The sequence below is a fragment of the Polypterus senegalus genome, chromosome 5 (assembly GCF_016835505.1).
Source record: "Polypterus senegalus isolate Bchr_013 chromosome 5, ASM1683550v1, whole genome shotgun sequence".
Lineage (NCBI taxonomy): Eukaryota > Metazoa > Chordata > Cladistia > Polypteriformes > Polypteridae > Polypterus > Polypterus senegalus.
In genome coordinates this window covers 207,062,322-207,082,772 of record NC_053158.1, presented here as the reverse complement: position 1 = coordinate 207,082,772, position 20,451 = coordinate 207,062,322, and the positions used below count along the sequence as shown (strand labels likewise).

General features: G+C 46.3%; 1 protein-coding gene across 1 annotated transcript in view; it reads right to left on the bottom strand.

The window, feature by feature from the left end:
• The window catches only part of ofcc1 (orofacial cleft 1 candidate 1), a 186,146-nt gene that overhangs the window by 106,424 nt on the left and 59,271 nt on the right, over window positions 1-20,451 (bottom strand). Inside the window, exons 7-10 of the mRNA XM_039754152.1 lie at window positions 13,209-13,430; window positions 10,420-10,497; window positions 7,831-8,094; window positions 2,321-2,504 (exon numbers count right to left, since the gene is read on the bottom strand). Of these exons, the coding sequence (XP_039610086.1) occupies window positions 2,321-2,504; window positions 7,831-8,094; window positions 10,420-10,497; window positions 13,209-13,430 (748 nt within the window). The remainder of the gene's footprint in view (window positions 1-2,320; window positions 2,505-7,830; window positions 8,095-10,419; window positions 10,498-13,208; window positions 13,431-20,451) is intronic.

The following is a 20,451-nucleotide window of genomic DNA, read 5'->3' as shown; positions in this document are numbered from 1 at the left end:
AGGTTCCACATCAATGACCAGCATGTGATGTTTGAAGTTGGTTTTGGCAAGGCGTGATCGAGCTCCTCAACCACCTGCACCCTTCTCAGGACTTCATCTATCATGGGACGGTGCTGTGTCATTTGCCTTGTGTCAGCATTGCTGATGGTCTTTGGTCAATAAATGTAAAGAATCCTTCACAGATTCTGGTTCACAAAGGTCTTGGTGATTGTTATGGTGGTCTTGGAGGTCCTCCAGGTCTCTGCATCCATACAGAAGTTTAATAAGCAGGCATATATTGGTAGAGCTGTTGATGTCCTTTTTGAGTTCCAGATGATTTTGATCTGGCTGAACACTGCTCAGCCTTGTTGGTCTTTGATTCTCATATCGGACCCTCCTTGCTTGTTCAGCTCACTGCTAAGGTATGTGTGGTCTTCTGCCTCCTCCAGGGACCCTCCATTCAGCCTCAGTAACTCTTCACGCCCCGAGTTCACCCTCAACACCTTCACCTCTCCTTTGTGGATGTTACGGCCGATGTGGGCTGATGTTGCAAGTTGCTGGTGACTATGAGACAGGAGTGTCAGGTCATTGAGTTGGGTCCTCAGTGTCCACCGCATTCGCTTTTGTTTGTTTTTGGTCACTGACCTCGTGGGACAGTCAGGGACAAGCAACTGTCACATTAATAGGCAACTCTGATTGGTCTTCTGTGTGAGTTCATCATGAGATGAACCTGAGCTATCTATCTATCTATCTATCTATCTATTTTATAGTGTCTTTCATATCACACACAAAACTGTCCGGTGCAATAATTCGAGTACCAGAGGGGAGCGGTAACCACTGAGCCACCCAACCGACTCCACAAACAAAATGAATAATGAGACACAATCGTGTCCTTTGTCTCGTATTGATTTTTAATATCCCAAAACTTTATTCCCTTAAAACGCACTTCGGGACGACTTTCACCATGAAAGCCGCTTTCTATTGAAACGATTAACAGCCACTGAAAAGACAGCAAACGGGCTATGGAGCTGCGGTAGTGGACGCAATCGGCAGTTGCCGACTGACCAGCTGACACGAGCGATCGCCATCACTGGGGCGCTCCACTTTGATCGAAATCTAAAACTTGGCAGGCTTCGCGTTTCTGTCTGGCAGGATGCTGGAGCGCAACGTGACCACAAAGTCTTGGACGCGTTTGACGCACAACTCGGCTTAACAAAGAACAGCTCGTGACTTGGACAGGACGCTCGGGGATTTTCAAGTGAAGCTCGGCGGAGCGGCGGCTGTCCCACACGTCTGCTTCAATGATGTCGCCTCCTAATCCGAAGTGACACGCGGTAATGCGGTTAGGACTTCTTCTGGTTCTGGATGTTCAAAAAGGACGCGGCGCAGATACAGTTTCAAATTAACAGCTGACAGGCGATCGAAACATGTGAACTCCATTTCGGAACGTCTGGCTCAAATCCGAGAACTGGCGGTTTTTGTGGCTTCGATTTCCTCCCTCGGAGAAATAAATAAAGACGTACAACTGCCTGGAACTGCGTCTGCGCTGCTTAGTGTAGCAAAATGGAGAGCACTGAACGAGTGAGCGCGGCACACCTGGACAGGGCGAGGAAACCGAGCTACAGGTGCACTGCTGGGGGCGTACGAAGTGCGCCCTCTACAGGAGGCGTATCTATCTATCTATCTATCTATCTATCTATCTATCTATCTATCTATCTATCTATCTATCTATCATATAGTGCCTTTAATCTATCTATCTATTATATAGTGCCTTTCATCTATCTATCTATCTATCTATCTATCTATCTATCTATCTATCCCTCTCTGCTATATAGTGCCTTTCTTGCCAGTCTCTACTTATTCCATTAGCACTGCCACCTGACACCATCCATTCCACTTTAGGTGAGTCCAGCCTTGCCTTTATCCTCCATGGTCTGATCTCATTGGACAGTCCAGGTTAGCAGGACCACAGGTGAGTCCAGGACCTTCTTACCAGCATCTTAGCCCCCTGGGTAGAGGAGTGCACTTGGGCCCCAGTTTTTATAACAAAACAGAAACACACATAGTCATCAGAAACACTGTGGGCCTCTGTCCTCCTGGTGCCCACGGCCAGTGCCCATCCTGTGCACACTTTAAATCGGCCCACCCAGCTATAGAGGAGCGCTACATATAATAAACGTCATTTGTTAGTTTTTCCCAAGCAGAAAGCTTAATACAAAATCATCCAGCGTCGTCGAGCTCAATGGCTGATCATGTTTGTGACTCTTTACAGCAGCTCATAATTGGAAGGACATGCAGTCTTCAAAGCAATAAACCTGAACCTGACAAAGACAGGACTGACCTGGACAGGAGGTGGACAGCCAGGCTGCTGACCTCTGTGGACACAACTCTGGGGCATTGTGGCCTCTGTGATGGTCTTCTTCAGCCCTTCCAGTAGGGTAGAAACAGTCTGAGGTGTGATTGTCTTGGGGGGCCATCTGAAGGGTGACCTCCTGTGTGGCCACGTCCTGCTGAAGCCTGAGCACCTGGATGAACACAGACAGCCACACTGTCAGCCAGCCTCACAAAGTACCAAAGCTTCAGTAAGGTGGTTCAAAAATAAAGACATGAAAAAAAAATCTCAAGAAGGTCTCTTCATTCATTTCAATCACTTCAAAGTGAGAAGAGCCCACCATCACGAAGAGAGGCCACTGAACCCTAGTGGGCTCATCAAGGCCTCAATGGAGTCCTCTTATCAAGGAGCTTCAGAAACTTTGGCGAGCAGAGACGTGCTAATGGTCACTCGACAGGCAGGCGACTCTTCATGTGTAGCTGCTGTCCTCAGTGAGAAGAAATGTGTGAAGGGTCATCTAGTGGGCTTCTAGAGGCACCCACAGCCTTCTTGTTAAAGAACTGGCTTCAAAATAAAACCTGGCATTGAATTCACTTCTGCATTCCTGCAACATCTGCTCTCACATATTGTATAAGGTGGTCCAGATCTAATTATGCAATTTTCATTACGCTATAACTTATTACGTTTATTACATAGAAAATCACCTGAAAAATCACAGACCATTGAGAGTGTGAATGACGACATGAAGAATTGTCTTCGCGCCGAACTGGAATCGTCCACACATAAATCAAAATCATCCAGACGATCGGGATCTGCATAATTAGATCTGGACCACCCTGTAGTTAAGCATTAACAAGATGAGGGGCCTGTCATAAACTATACAAGATACGGCCTGTAGGGGGCAGCACCGGGTCACACTCCTCCACAGCACCCAGTAGGGAATCCACAATCAAATGGACAACTCATCCTTGAAGAGTGGAAGCAAACCAGAAACTCCAGTGGCTTGAATAATGGAGATGAGGAAGAGGAGTGCATGCCAAGGAGGGCAAGAAGCAGACCCACTGGAGCTCAGCTCCTGCCATGTCACCAATGGAAAGACCCCCAGGACATCCTCCATCAGTCAGCATGCATCTCCTCACTGCCATGTCTGTTTTGAGTGATGGACCACCGGACAGTCATGGACTTACACCATGAGGACACCATATAAGTGAAGGAGCTTGATGGTCTACTCACTCCAAGTCAGGTCACTCGGTCTGTCAATCAGTATGTTATATAGCGCCTTTCATCTATCTATCTATCTATCTATCTATTATATAGTGCCTTTCACTCTATCTATCTATCTATCTATTTTATATAGTGCCTTTCATTCCTATGTATCTGCTCTGTGGTGCACCAGAGATCAGGGTTCAAATCCTCACCCAGTCATTGAACTTCTGTCCTCTTTAAAGTGACTTGTGTTGAGTGGCACAGTGGTCAACACTACCGTCTCACAGCACCAGATGCCCGGGTTCAAATGTAGACCCACTTACTACCCATGTGAAGACATCTGCCCTCTAAAGTGACTTCCAGGGCTGCTTGCTTATTTAACCTTAATGTGCCCAGCACTGCTGTGGCTCACAGAAAGCAATGGATGGATCCAATGGTGGGTGGCACAGTGCTTAGTGCACCCTAGTCAGAGATCCACTAGTCAGTGTTCAGATGCAGACCTTTTCACTGCCCAGTTAAAGTGACTGGCACTGCTGCTGCCTGATTTTGTGTTAAGTGGCATCATTTGGCACTATTGCCTCATGTCAATCTCATGGGTTCAGACCCCCCAGCAGGTCACTTTGTGCCCGGTGAAGTCACTTACACTGCTGCCCATTGATTTTGCTTTGAGTGGCACAATGGAGTAGTGCTTGGCAATGCCTTCTTACAAATCTAGTGCTCTGAGTTCAAACGCCATGCTAGGTTGCTGCCCATGTGGAGCTGGCACACTCTCCCTTTTTTCCAACCCCATTAATTATAAAGACGTGTCTGCTGGTCTAACTGGGGACCCTAAACTGGCCTTGTGTGATGCGATGCCACCATGGCAGGCACAGCCCTCGTGACCCTGGGCTGAGGGTTCATTTTTAACTCTGCCCAGCTAACATACTTGGAGTCTATTGAGGGCTTTGATTTTGGAGCTTAATATTAGAATTTTTTCTGTTTATTTAAAACCAAAGTGCCAGCGAGACTGGAGGAGAGCCTGGTGAGTCCACTGCCCATCCATTCACATCACATTTTATTTCATTTTCCAAAATCAGATCACAGTCTCATTAACCTGAAGGTGTGCCAGTCATCACACATACTTGGTACCCGCCTAGTTTAGTGGCATCAACTCATCTTGCAAAGGAAAGCTGAGCAGCTGGAGCAGAACCACTTGGGTACAAAGGCTGGGCATTGAACCCAGGACTCTGCACCACTATGCCACTCTATTCAGAGCTCTGCTCTTTGCATATCTAACTGCTCAGGGTGTGCCAGCACACTGGTTGTGCACTCCACACTTGCCCTTAGTACCCACATGATGCCAGGCACTGCTGATTATTTGTTGTATGTGTTCCAAATCAGACATGAAAACAGGTAGAGGCACAGGGTAAGAGAATAAATCCACACTCGTGGCAAGTCAAGAATGGCAGTGCCATTTATTTGGAGGAAATGCCAAACGTCACAGAAGACAGGGACTAATGGATCTGCGGGTGCATGTGGAGCTCAGGCGGTGATTGATAGAAGATACGGGTGCAAGGAATAAAAAATGACCAAAACACTCAAACTGAAGAAAAAGAATGGTAATAATAATAATCTTGAGTTATTAATGAAGAGACTGCCTTAGAGGGACGAGCTTGTGCCCGCCAGTGGTGGGCACAACTTCACCATGCCAACTTGGTAAGAGGAGGTGACGTCTGCCTGACCTTTCTTATATTAAAATGACCTCCCTTAGGTTATGAGGGAATTCAAATTTGGTAAACATGGTGCTGTGAAAAAGTATTTGCCCCCCTTCCCAATTGGTTCAATAGTCTCATGACTGCCACCTGTACAGAAGACAGTAAAGCCTCAGTGTCTACTGATGTGACACAGGACGTGGCCAGTTAGTGAAGGGAGCCTGTGGGGGTCACACACAATGCCATCTTAAATCAAAGAGCAAAAGTGATTCCTGTGTGATAAAGTTAATTGCCCCCATAGTTTCAAAATTTGGTGGAAGCCATAGCAAACACCTTTTCTCTACCTTCTCTGGCCTGAATACTCGTGTAAGATGGGAGACATCTCAGCTTTCGATTGAATTTGCAAACCTTTCTAAAACCACAATTTAAAACACGCAGCCTGGGACGTCTCACGGAGAGCAGTGAATGCGGCTGACAGGCAGCAGGACTCCGTCGTTAGACTTCATTTCTTTAAAATTTTCCATTTCTTGTCCACATTCCTTAGGGTATCCACCGGAGTCGCGACCCCTTAACTGTTTGCTCTGTGCTTCCCTTTCTAGCAGTTTCTTTAATTCTAGCATCATATTTTGTCTATAGGGTGGCATGGTGGCACAGTGGGTAGCACTGTTGCCTCGCAGTAAGGATATCTGGGTTCGCTTCCCAGGTCCTCCCTGCGTGGAGTTTGCATGTTCTCCCCGTGTCTGTGTGGGTTTCCTCTCAAAGTCCAAAGACATGCAGGTTAGGTGCATTGACGATCTTAAATTGTCCCTAGTGCTTGGTGTGTGGGTGTGTGCCCTGCGGTGGGCTGGCGCCCTGCCCGGGGTTTGTTTCCTGCCTGGCGCTTTGTGTTGGCTGGTATTGGCTCCAGCAGACCCCCATGACCCTGTGTTAGGATATAGTGGGTTGGATAATGGATGGATATTTTGTCTAAGGATCTGAAGCCATTCCTTATGATAAATAGGCAAAATGGAGTATGGGGGGGGGGGGGGGCAAATACTTTTTCAGAATGGTGTGTGTATTGTGATGAGTTTCACAGCAGGAAGGAGGGCACCGGGCACAGAGAGGTCATATAAGTGACAAGCAGTGATAAAAGAATTGCACCACTAGGGGGCAGTAAGCTGTATAAATGCACAAAGGGGTGGCATTGGGGGGGCACACTTACACAAGCAATACTCTCCTGGGACACTAGAGGGCAGGTAACACAGCCATGACAAGCAGAGCTCTCTTGTCCCTTCTGCTGTGTGTCAACTGGGGTTTGTTGGATGGTTTCAGGTTATTTTCTGTTATTTTCTTTGTTTATTTTAAAGTTTCATTTTTTTTTTTTTACGCATTAATTGTTATTTATTACTTGGCGGACTCTTTTATCCAAGGTGACTTACAACATTTGAGTTTCTACTGGTTCCCATTTGGAGCACTGATAAGTCAGGTGACCTGCTGAGTGTCTCCCAGTGTCAGTAGTGGGATTTGAACCCACAGCCACAGGTTTGGAGTCCTGAGCCGTCCCCACTGCGCCGCATGGCCTGCCGGTGTCAGATGTTTGTGTTTTTGTAGCCTCTGCTACTTCTATTTTTATTTCCTATTTCTGTATTTAATATTCTGCTCTGTTTCTTGTATTCTGTGGGTGGAGTCCTAAGAGGCGGGGCCACATGACACAACAGCTGAAGGACCGCCCACCAGCCTATATATTGTGAGGCTGATGATCGGCTCCATCAGTGGATCGTTCTCCTTTGTCAGTACTGGTTTTCTGGATTCTTGGAATTTTTGTGTCTTTTCTTCGGATTTGGATTCATGGATTGCGGATTACAATTTTTTTTTTTCCTGTGGCCTTGTTAGGCAAACTCATTTCATTTCCGCCTTGTTGAGATTTTGTTCTTTTGTTCAATTCAAATAAATATACTCATTAGACTTGTCTTCTCAAACCAGGGTTTTTTTACGGTTTCTCTCCCTTTAAAGTACTTTGAGAAATTTGTGAACTTTAGCAGACACAACTCTCCTCTTTGGGTCTGTGTAGGCCGCAGCCTGCCTGTGGAGTTTGGGGAGATGCCTAGAAAGTGCCCTGGCCAAGCTGATGGGCCTTCTCGGGGTCTCACACCATTTTTTGCCATTTTGAGAAGATGCAATTCCTAACACCTCCAGGCCACTTGGGGGCACTACACCATCATGAATTGGACAGTTTTCCATTGACGGGTGGCTGTTTGAAGTCCTGGTCCTTACAAGTCACACTGGATGTTAAAAGGGCAGTGGATGCATCAGCCACCAGAGGGCACTCTTGGACTCCTGACTATGGCAGTGATAATCGCACTTACACCCCTGATCAATGGGTCAGTGAGCTCAGAGTTCGGTCAAAGGTTGCTGCTGGGAAGAAAGAGGGATGGGATATGAGAAAAGGAAGTGCTCAATTGGGTGAACCACCCCCGGGCAGTGGGGCAGGAGCCGGGCGATTCACTTCTGACTGCTTTGTGGTTTTGTCTTCTCTTGGCCTTGGCATAACCCTCATCACAACAGCGCCCCCTCCTGACTGAAACGTTTGCACACATAACACTCAAGGACGGTCTTTTAAGAAGCACAAGAGGGAAACAGTACCTCGAAGTAGAGATTGCACAGCCAGTTGTCCAAGTCAGACAGGATTGATGCTTCAAATCTGCCAAACTGGTCAATTCTGGAACTGTAATGGCCACTTAACAGCGGACATTTGAACTTCCCTTCCACAGCTTCCAGCTGGAGGTTGCAAATCGGGAAAGCACCCCAGGCGAAGAACTGCGTGGCATGGAGTGCGGTCCCTGAGTGGAGACCAAGTTCAAACACAAAGACCATGCCAGGCTGCATGTCCCTCATCCTGGGCAGCACCTGCAGTTGGAAAAAGAACCAAAGAAGCACACCAGTCAGAACATCCATCTCTTTTCTAAACACCTTATCTGATTCAGGGTTAAAAGGGGTGCTGAGTTTAGACCTGCCAATCAACCATCATGCTCATCTCCAGAGTGTCTAAAGAAGACCAGCGAGTGACCGTATAGTGGTACTGAGAAACCACGGCACTGGAGTGGGGAATGAGGGACCACCAGGAGCGACGGAGTAGGGTGAGGAATTGTTGTGGAATTCGGGATCAGGTTGGAGGAGCTGCATGGTGGACACCAGATTTGAAGAGGATAAGGAGAAGAGCTGAGCACTCAGCTGACCACAAAGAGATGGGGAAAGACACTATAATAATAATCGTCATCCTCATCATCATCATCCATTTTATTTACATAAGGCCTTTCAAATGCTAAAAGCACTTAGACAGATACTGTAGATATTAAAGGTGCTATTTAGATAGATAGATAGATAGATAGATAGATAGATAGATAGATAGATAGATAGATGAAAGGCACTATATGATAGATAGATAGATAGATAGATAGATAGATAGATAGATAGATAGATAGATAGATAGATAGAGTGAAAGGCACTATATGATAGATAGATAGATAGACAGATAGATAGATAGATGAAAGGATAGATAGATAGATAGATAGATAGATAGATAGAGTGAAAGGCAGATATATAGATAGATAGATAGATAGATAGATAGATAGATAGATAGATAGATAGCACTATATGATAGATAGATAGATAGATAGATAGATAGATAGATAGATAGATAGATAGATAGATAGATAGAGTGAAAGGCACTATATGATAGATAGATAGATAGATAGATAGATAGATAGATAGATAGATAGATAGAGTAGATAGAGTGAAAGGCACTATATGATAGATAGATAGATAGATATAGATAGATAGATAGATAGATAGATAGATAGTGAAAGGCACTATATGATAGATAGATAGATAGAGTGAAAGACACTATATGATAGATAGATAGATAGATAGATAGATAGATAGATAGATAGATAGATAGATAGATAGATAGAGTGAAAGGCACTATATGATAGATAGATAGATAGATAGATAGATAGATAGATAGATAGATAGATAGATAGATAGATAGATAGATGTCAAAGGCACTCTACTGTATAAGGACTAGCAGCAGATTACCATTCAAGGCGCTATATAGATAGGTCGACAGGTGAGGCCCCCTGTAACACAGATATACTCAAAGAGATACAGGCGGCACTAAACTAAATGCCCAAATGAAGTTCCATACAGCAGGGATCGACACATGCAGTAGATACCTGGACAGATGTGAAAGGCGCTATATCAGAGATAGACAGATAGTAAAGACACCACCATATTAAACAGACATAGTTGTTCAAGCATTGCATAACACAGACGGATTGACATGAAAGGCGCTATAAAGAGCGACATCATTTAATAAATATTGAAGGTGTAAGCTCGCTAGCTGGATGTAGTAGCCTAGGAGACGCTGTATAAGATTGACACACAGATCGATAGGCAGGACAGACGCCTGTTTAACTGATTAGATGTTGAAGGTTCTCCATAGAATGATAGGCAGAACGCGCACTTATCATAGGCGGGTATTTTAGACCCAATAGTCGATAGAAAGGCGCGAAAGGCGCTATATAAGCACAGTTTAATGAACAGATATTAAACAGTCCGCAATGGCACTATATAATCGGTATGAAAGGCCCATTTATATTTTCGACCACCCGTCCAACCCCCCAACGCCCACGTCCGTCCCGGTGCTAATTTCTCGTGTTTCCCGCCGCGCTTGTTCCACTTTCCGCCGCCTCTCGAGACCCTCCGGTGTCGCGCGCCCCGCTCGTTTTATTGTTCTCTTCTCGCCGGCCTTTGTGCTGGGGGTCGCCGCTGACGCGGGCGCTCCGCTCGGGGAGTTGAAGGACTCGGTCCGCGCGGTGAAGTAGAAGCAGATGCTCCAGGAATGTGGTGGCCCGTGGCACCTGCCATTAAGCCATTAGAGAGGGTCGCCTTTTATTTAAAGCACATTTTCCAATTTCTGTTGATGAGGTCCAGATTGCGCAGAACTCGTCGACGTCTTCTTTTTGTTCTCTTATTATTGTCAAAGACCTCAGAGGAGGAAGTGCCGTCAAACTCAAATTTAGATCACGGAAAGAGAAAAAGAAAATAATAAAAATAATAATAACCAAAAAATAAAATAAGCAAAGGCCCCCTTCAACGTGGTCCGCAAAGACAGAAGGCAGCTGGGAGTCGATCCAGAATCGGCGCACGTTTATTGTCACGCGTGTCACTCGCTTGTCCCTTAAGATGTCGAATCTCCGGCTGCAGTGGGAAGCGTAACAGCGCATCAAAGACGTGGGCCTCCTCGACTTTCTGAGAAGGGAGATAAAAACGTCATGGCAGCCTTTCTGTCAGGCGGACGGCAGGAGATAAAGCAGTGAGGTCCTCCTATAAGGGCGAACTCCTAATTTCTTCCAAGAAGGCAGCAGCAGCTATAAGAAGATAGCACGGCACGGGAGCAGAGGGCACAACAAGCGCTTGAACCCGAGACCACCTGCACTGAGGACAACAGGCCACACGAGGGAAACAGAAGCCAACTGATATGTTAACACTGGAAAAAGGAGCAGGGAAAACAAGGGTTCAAGTAACCTTGGGCAGGAGTTGGCAAAAGTCAAAAATACAATATGGAGACACAGGGATGGCATGAGTGTGAGCACCAAGATGTGAAATCCAGTAGAGCTACTTGATCTAATGCACCCCCGGCTCATGGATGTCAGTAAATTGTCACCACATAAGCCATCAGTGCCATCCAAAACACCAAACAAAAGAACAGGCTGAGAGGAAACAAAGCAAAAGGAATCCTCCGTGTGTCGTTGGGAGTCACAAGATGGAGAAGTGACCACCCTGCTTCACTGACCACCATGTGGCTGTCTGTCCTTACCTTCACTCTCTGCCACCCTCACAAAAAGCAGGCCACACCAAGTGGCAGTAGAGGTCACCTTAGGGACACTGATAAAGCAAACTTTACTACAGCTGCCGAGTAGTACTGCCAGCTAGTGGCACTTGAAGGTACTGCAGCAGGCTCTCTGTAGTGACCTAAATGGATCTTTTGTCCAATAATGGCACCCTGCTGAGATCCGGCATGAACTCCAAAACGATCCAATGGTGAACTATGAACAGGGTTCTGCCTAGCAACAGGACTTAAGGGTGGGAACAGGGACAGGGACAATGTCACCCACCTGAGGCGCATAATGAAGTTTAGCTGAGAAAAGGAGGGCCAACCGAAAAAGACAGCAGGAGTGTGCGAGGAAAATGGATGGAGACCCTGCTTAGAGTCTGTCTTTAAATGAAGGCTGGAGAGGTAGATAAAGGCATTTGAAAGGCACTATATAATAAATGAGCAGGAGAGGCATTATGTAAAGACAGAATTGAAGGCAATATATAACAGATACATTCATACATACTTAGAACGACATGAAAGGCGCTATATAACACTTAAATAGACTGGCATGAATGGGGCTACAGTAATAAACAAATTGATACATAAACATGGAAGGCTCAACATAGTAGATAGATATGAAAGGCACTATATGATAGATAGATAGATATGAAAGGCACTATATGATAGATAGATAGATAGATAGATAGATAGAGTGAAAGGCACTATATAATGGACAGATAGATAGATAGATAGATAGATAGATAGATAGATAGATAGATAGATAGATAGATAGATAGATGTGAAAGGCACTATATGATAGATAGATAGATAGATAGATAGATAGATAGATAGATAGATAGATAGATGATAGATAGAAAGGTGCTATATGATAGATAGATAGATAGATAGATAGATAAATAGATAGATAGATAGATAGATAGAGTGAAAGGCACTATATAAATGATAGATAGATAGATAGATAGATAGATAGATAGATAGATAGATAGATGAAAGGTGCTATATGATAGATAGATAGATAGATAGATAGATAGATAGATGTGAAAGGCACTATATGATAGATAGATAGATAGATAGATAGATAGATAGATAGATAGATAGATAGATAGATAGATGAAAGGTGCTATATGATAGATAGATAGATAGATAGATAGATAGATAGATAGATAGATAGATAGATAGATAGATAGATAGATAGATAGATAGATGTGAAAGGCACTATATGATAGATAGATAGATGTGAAAGGCGTTATATGATAGATAGATAGATAGATAGATAGATAGATAGATAGATAGATAGATAGATAGATAGATGTGAAAGGTGCTATATGATAGATAGATAGATAGATAGATGTGAAAGGCGCTATATAACAATACAATTTCTTCATTTTGTGACGTTTTCCTTTCGTCTCCGGTGTGCTCGCTCTCGAAGCTCCCGGTGATGTCGCCCGTTTCGTCCCGCCGGCTTTCTCGTTAATGTTACTTTATAGACCTGCTGTTCAATTTACCCGCACCGACCTAATGTCGCGTTTTCTTTTTCTCTCCTTCTGAATGTCCCCGAAGTTAAACTACGGCCGGCCTCCCTTGTGTGATTTATTTATTTATTTTATTATTTTTTTATTTTTTTATATATATATATTTATTTATTATTATTATTTTTATATATATATATATATATATATATATATATATATATATATATAAATTTATTTTTTCACCGAGCTCCCCTATCACCTCAAGGGGCTCACTGACCGTTCGTTTTCAATGCTCCCATCCCTCCAGCTCGCTGCCGCCCGACGTGAGGTCATCACGCGGTTGTGACGTCATTCCCTGCCACCGCCGGTCCCGCACGGCTTTTTCTATTTCGGCTTCTCCCGACACGTGACTCCTGGAGTGGCCGAGTCCATTTTCTGAGATACTCATCTTAACGCTGCGCTCCTCGAGGGTCTTCTCGGTAGATGAGATCTTATCGGCCGGCATCACAAATCACATCCTTCCCCTTCCTCTCGGAATTGAAAACACATTTTTTTTTTTGTTCGCCATACCGGGGGTCACACACACACACACACACACACACACACATGGGTTCAATCTCTGGTGATCTGAAACATGAAGAATGGCTTACAGTGCAGACGCTCTGGTGGAAGGGCAGCTCCGCGCTCAGGAAGTGTCCGTCGTGCTGGACGGCCGTCGTCACTCTCGGCGCTGACCGGTGCAGGACGCGTCCACCCAGCCGGCTGTGCAGTGAGACTCGCAGTGTGTAACGTCCGCTGGGCAGTTTGTCTCGGACCCCCCGGAGGCACCTCAGTCTGACCTCAACTGGCTGTGGCGTCCCCGTCCAGTCCACCTGCAAGATTTGGCTTTGTTATTAAAGAAACACGCGGTAACGCTCAGTGACATGGAGTGTGTGTGTGTGTGTGTGTGTCAGCAGGACAGTAAAGTGGCCGCCACTGTGGATTTAAACTTAAAGGATGGTGATGAGGTGCTGGAGCCCATCCAGGCAGCCAGCTCAGTCAGAGACTCAGTCTCGTCCACATGTGCTGAAGGTGCAAAGTCCACAATGCTAGGATTTGAACCCAAGTTCACTAATCGGGGATTACCAGGCACCTCAGATTTCTTGTCATTAAGTAAATGGGAAATGTCCACCACACTTAGCACCCAATGGTGGTCAGAAGTGTTCAGACCAGGAAGCAATGTCCTTGTGACAGACAATATCTGATTTGGGGACGTACCCCGAGGTGACCCCACCTTCCCACCACAGCGGTGTCAGGTACAAATTAGCATCAGTCAGCATTTAAATGGGCAGAAGGTGTGACCTTAGTGACTTTCAACCTGGCATGATAGCCTGTGCCAGGCAAATCGGTTCAAACAGCTGGATTCACAGATAGACACAGCAAGTAATTTATAATTGATGGGTGAAGACGTGAATGGCGCTATATAATAGACAGATCCTCTCTGTAATGAAGATAGGCGACATTGTGGATGAACACAGAGGGGCTACAGAAGAAGGGTGAGAGTCGGTCAAGATGGACCACCAGTGGGCAGAGGGGCATCTCAGAACACTTCAGACTTTGACCCAGATGGTACGACCAAGGCTGGTGCCAAGATGTCAGCACATCTCCAGTGGGCTCAACCAAGGAGGAGTGATGGAAAAGTTACTTGGTCAGATGGGCTGAGGTGCCTTTGGCAACAAGCTGGTGGAAGGATCAGCAGGATGAGTCCATGGTGCCACCCTTTTGGTGTCCCTAGTAAAGGCTGGTGGTGATGGTGTGGCACACACATGATGCTCACTAAAGGAAGAACAAGGTGTATCTGCTGACTGAAGATGTCTCTTCATGACTCCAGTTTATTCATATTTGGATGGACACGTCCATCATGATCAGGCGTCATGTCACAAGGCACGTATTGTCACCGAATGGCACACATGACAGAGAGTTTCAGTGGCTTGTGCAGTTCCCATTCCCTAACCCTATTGGTAAGAAAAGTCCATTGGCAATGAGACTGGGCAGCAATTGCACCAAGCAGTCACTTTTGATGTGACAAAGAATTTTGGGAAGCTCATCGGGCATCTTGTGGAATCTCTGGGCAGATGAAGAACAAAGGGGATGCCCAACGTGTGCCTGATAAATTGGCAACTCACTGTGTATAAGCAATTGTAGTGAATCCTGCTCTGCCAAGTATTAATAATGGTGATCAGCACAATGGTGTAGGCAATGGGCCCTCAGCCGAAAAGGATGGTGGCTCACTTTCCACCCCTCTGTGCTGTGTGACCCCGATTGAGCCGCTTAACCCGCCTGAGTGCCAATCAGAATAGCAAGAAGGAATTCTAATGTTGTCATCTGTCCTGAGTGAAAGTGTCCAGTTTAGTGGCCTGCACTGTCCCCAGATATCTGCCCAGTTAGTGAAGAGTGCCACTGTCAGTGAGACTGGGCAGCCATCAAACCACAGTACACCATTTGTGAACACGTCGGGCATCGGGGGTACCTAATAAACTGGCTACTCAGTGTGATATCATAGTGAGTGAGGACTGATGGGCGGCGGCATGGGAGGATGGCACACATGCAGGCAGGTGAGTGTGAATCGTCACCTTCTGGGTGGGATCGGCTATCAGGAAGAAGAGAAAGCAGGGGGGCCGGCCGTGCACAGTGGGAGAATAAAGAGGGGGCCCCCTGCCACGTGTGTGTGTGTGGCACATTAATCAGGCAGTGGAGCGTAAACCACACGGATGCCAGTTCACCCCCAACATCTAAATTTGTTGGGTGACCTTAAATGACACAGATTCACATCATTTAAAGACATTCCAAGAATTAGACTCAGGAAAGGCGCTATATAAAATGAAATCAAGTGGTTTGTTGCCCATGTAAACGTCACTCACCCACGTTTAACTGAAGATGCACGATGCCCACCGCATTTTTAAAATGAAGTCAGCCCTTCCAAAATTTTGCAACATGTCAGTTTTGAAATTAAGAGAAGAAATTGACCATTGGGGGTCCGTGTAATGACAGGCTATGGCAGTGGTTCTCAAACTGTGGGGCGGGACCCCCTAGGGGGGCGCGGAGTAACAAAAAGGTGGGCGTGAAGATGTGAGAAAAAGAAAACAAGAATCGAAAATGTGAAAAATCCATCTATTGAAACCAAAACAAATTACCTTAAACTACATTCTGATGCTAAAAAAATAAATCTAGAGTTAGATAAATGTCGATAAAAGTTAAGTAGGTATAATAAAATATGCATCTATGATAAATCATTAATTAAAAAGGAACAAATTGGTATTAGTGGGCTCCTTTCAAAAAAACATTAGGGGGGCGCGATTAAAACTGTTATGAAAACTCGGGTCACAAATACGTAAAGGTTGAGAAACGCTGCGCTATGGACACACCAGACTTGCAGAAGTCAATTCACATGCACCTCACAGCGCCCCCATCTGGTCACTCATATAAAATGGACACTGCCTACTTGGAGCAGTCATGTTCATTCACGTGCGCCCTATAGCGCCCTCATCCTGTCACTCCTATGTAAAGAGCATGGCGTAATTGTAGCAGTCACATTAATTCACTTGCACCTCACAGCGCCCCCATCTGGTTGCTCACATAAAATGGACACTGCCTACTTGCAGCAGTCACATTAATTTACATGCATCCTATAGCGCCCCCACCAGGTCACTTCTATGTAATAAACACCCTGTACTTATGGCAGCTGTATTCATTTACATAAACCCCATAGCGCCCCCATCTGGTTACTCTTATAAATTAGACACTACCTACTTTCAGCAATCGTATTAATTTACATGCATCCTATAGCGCCCTCACCTTGTCACTGCTTTGTAATGAAGACCCTGTACTTGCAGAAGATCACATTAATTCACTTGCACCTCACAGCGCCCCCATCTGGTCACTCATATAAAATGGACACTACCTACTTGCAGCAGTCACATTAATTTACATGCATCCTGTAGCGCCCCCACCAGGTCACTCATTTTCCATACATTACCCTATTTTTTCTTCATTTGGTTTTTCTCTTTATTAAAATTCATGAATTCCAATGCGAATGACCTAAGAGCTAAGTGTGTGTTACGTGTGTGTGAAGGAGGCCGCCATCCCAGCTACACTTAAGTTTAAATATGCTTCCTGATTTTATGAGGAGGCTGACCGATTGCGTGGCCACTCTTCCTACTACGTCGTCATCCAGCTTTAGACCTTGTAAGCAGGGGACGACAGTCAGAGACGGAGGAGGCTGTGTGCGGCGGTGATGGCTCCTCTGTCCCCAAGAGCGAGCGCCTGCCCAAAGTTACTCATTGCTAGGCGGCCCTGATTACCGATTAGTTCATTTTCGTTGGATTTCAGGGATCTCCATTTTAAATTTTGTTCTCCACCTCCTCATCATCCGGTTGATGCCCTCCGCTCCGGCGAGTCCAAGAGGTCATGGTGTGAGTTCAAAGCTGCAGCCACACTGGTCACCAGATGCATTTTCATGGAGGACCTCCTTCAGGGTCACACGTCTTCTGATACCGAGTGCCTGACCCAAGTCATCAGTGACTGTTCACTCGTTCATTTTAGTTAATTATGAAGGTGCTCCTCTTTATATTCACTGCCCCACTTCAACAACAGATTGATGCCCCCTGGTGGGCTCAAGAGGTCACAGTGACAAATCAAACAGCCATGTTAGCCATGTTGGCTAACAGACGTATTTTGAGTTTGTGGGCTTCTTCCGAGGGGCCTCCTCTGGGTCACGTGTTCTGTAAGTGGGAGCGAAGTCAGGTGGGTGTCAGGTGGTCCCAATTATTGGCTAGTTTGTTTTCTGGATTCTCCACTTTATGCTCATTTCTTCATTTCCTCATCAGATTAAACCCTCCCGGTGGGCCCAGAAAGTGAGGAAGTGAAATGAGAGTTGTGGTGGCATTGGCTGCTCGTCATATTTTGTGGTTCTTGAATTTTTTTGGCAGACAACCTCCTCCAGAGTATGGGACCTGTAAGAGCGAGCGCCTGCCTGAAGTCATTCATTCCTAGGTGGCCCGCATTATTGATGAGTTATTTCTGGTCTGTTCTTGGGGATCTCCACTTTGTCCTAATTTCATCATCCGGTGAACTCCCCCTCACCTCCGCTCACAGTGTTAGATCAAATCTTCTGCCACCTTGGCTATCAGACTGTCCCAGACGGGCAGGACCCTTATCTGTCCAGGATGCCCATATAGTGGAAGGCGCAGGCGAAGGGGGCGGGGGATAAAAACAGGGCATCACCTCCCCCTGGAGCGCTAGGTGGCAGCACCCCTGGGTTACCACAGCACTACAGATTCCCACAGGGCTTCATGGGAGATGGAGTGTGGCACTACCCTATTGGTGCCCCCCGGGTGGTGCTTCAAAGGCTAACGGACCACCAGAAGTGCTCTTGGGTGCAGGATTAAAGGATTTCGCTGCCACTGCACCAGGAGCCAGAGTCGGGAGGAAGGTGACAAAGCTTGCTTGAGGATGAGTGGAGGCGGGCAAAGAGAGGAAGGGAAGACAAAGACAAAGGGTGCGGAGGGTGCTGCGTGTGAGTTCTGACTGTGCTTTATTGTTACTGTATTGTGGGAAACGATTGAGCAGCACTTCCCACAGAATGAATCTTGTGTGTCTTGTGTCTGTTTGGGTGGCTGGAGCGCCCCCTGTAGGCCACACAGCCTTATTTAGCATTTCTGTATTGTAAGAGCGAGCGCCTGATTGGTTAATTCCAGTTCAGGGTTAGGGCTCTCCACGTTGTACTCGCTGCCTCACTTCCTCGTCAGCTTGATGCCCATCAGAGAGGAGACAAGAGGGCACAGCATGAGATCAAATTCATTTTCCTTTTTCCTTATTAGGTTGATGAGGGGTGGACCGAGGAGATCAGGGAGTGACCTCAATGGTGCAGCCGATTTGGTGACCCGGCACATTCTGCATTTCTGTGTAAAGACGAGTGCCCACATGAAGTTAACTGGTGGTAGGAGGCGCTGACAATCAGTTAGTAAATTCTGGGGTCCACTTTATATTCATTTGAAAACTCATCCGTTTGATACCCCCAGGGGGGCCCAAGAGGTCAGACTCTGAGATGAAATCTGTGGCCACCTTGGCTACTAGACATGCTTTGATGAGGACCTCCTCAGGGTCTCGGGTCCCATTTGAGCGAGCGCCTGCCTGAAGTCAGTCTTTGCTAGGTGGCCCCCCAATGAGTTATTTCAGGTATGCTTTATGGGGTCTCTACTTTATACTCCTCATCAGACTGATGCCCCCTGGTGGGCCCAAGAAGTCACAGCGTGAGATTAAACCTGCGGTTATGTTGGCTACGAGACCTAATTTTTGCTTCCAGACGTTGTGCCAGTGGGCGCCCCCTCCAAGTCACACATCATATAAGAGCAAGTCTTGGTAGGTGGACCCAATTATTGGTTTGGGGGTCATCTCCTTCTTTATATTCATGTCACCACTGGCTCTGGTGGACCCAAGAGGTCACAGCATGAGAAGTAAGCTGAAGTTGCATTGGTGACCTGACATATTTGGCATGTCATATTTTTCATGGGGGACCTCCTCTGGCTCATGTATCTTGTATTAGGTGGGCCCCACGAGTTATTTCCACTTCCTCAGATCCTCATCAGATTGATGCCCCCTGGTGGGCCCAAAAAGTCACCACATGAGATTTACCCTTTGGTTATGTTGGCCACTAAACATATTTTGTGTTTCCAGACTTTGTTCCAGTGGGCGCCCCCTCCAGGTCACATGTCATGAAAGAGCGGGCACCTGCCTGGAGTCAGTGTTTGTAGGAGTCTCAGATTATGGATGAGTTCATTTTACTGTGGCTTTGGGGGTCTTCACTTTATATTCCTGTTGCCACTCATCAAATGGTGGACCCAAGAGGTCACAGCATGAGAAGTACACTGAAGTTGCATTGGCTTGCATGTCAAGTAAAAGCGCGTGCCCACCTGGAGTCAGTCTTTGGTAGGTGGACCCTATTATTAGTGGTGGGGTCATCTTCACTTTATATGTCACCACTCGCCCTGGTGGACCCAAGAGGTCACGGCGCCGTCCTGGAGTAAGTTTTTGCAAGGTGGTCCTGATTATCGATGAACTCATTCCAGTCTATTTTCGGGGGTCTCCACTTTATTTTACTTTCACTATTTATCAGGTTGCTGCCCCCTGGTGGTTCAAAGAGGTCAGGGCGTGAGATGACACCTGTGGTCACCTTGGCTAGCAGACCTCTTCAGCAGGAGACCTCCACTGTGTTAAATGTCCCATAAGAGCGAGCGCCTGCCTGAAGTCAGTCTTTGCTCGGTGGCCCTGATTATCAGTTCAGTCCTTCTAATCTGATTTCAGGGGTCTCCATTTTGTATCAATTTCTCGTCTCTTTTTTGCGCCCACTAGGTCAAGGCGTGAGCTGCATTGCTTCCCAGAGATATTTTGCAAGTCCGATTTTTTTGCCGGGGACCTCCTCTGCCTCACGCGTCTTGTATTAGGTGGTCCCCCAATGAGTTATTTCAGGGGTATTTTATGGGTTCCTCCACATTCTGTTTGGCATCGGATTGATGCCCCCTGGTGGGCCAAGAAGTCACAACGTGAGACTAAACCTGTGGTTGTGTTGGCCAATTGACGTATTTTGTCCATCCAGACATTTTGCAGGTGGGCGCCCCCTGCAGGTCACACGTCGTGTAAGAGCGAGCGCCTGCCTGGAGTCAGCGTTTGTAGGCGGCCCCAATTATGGATGAGTCCATTTTACTGTAGTTTTGGGGGTCTTCACTCCACTCATCAGATGGTGGACCCCAGAGGTCCCGGCATGAGAAGTAAGCTGAGGCTGCGTTGGCCCCCATTCATATAAGAGCGAGTGCCCACCTGAAGTCAGGCCCCCCGATTATTGAGGAGTTCATTCAA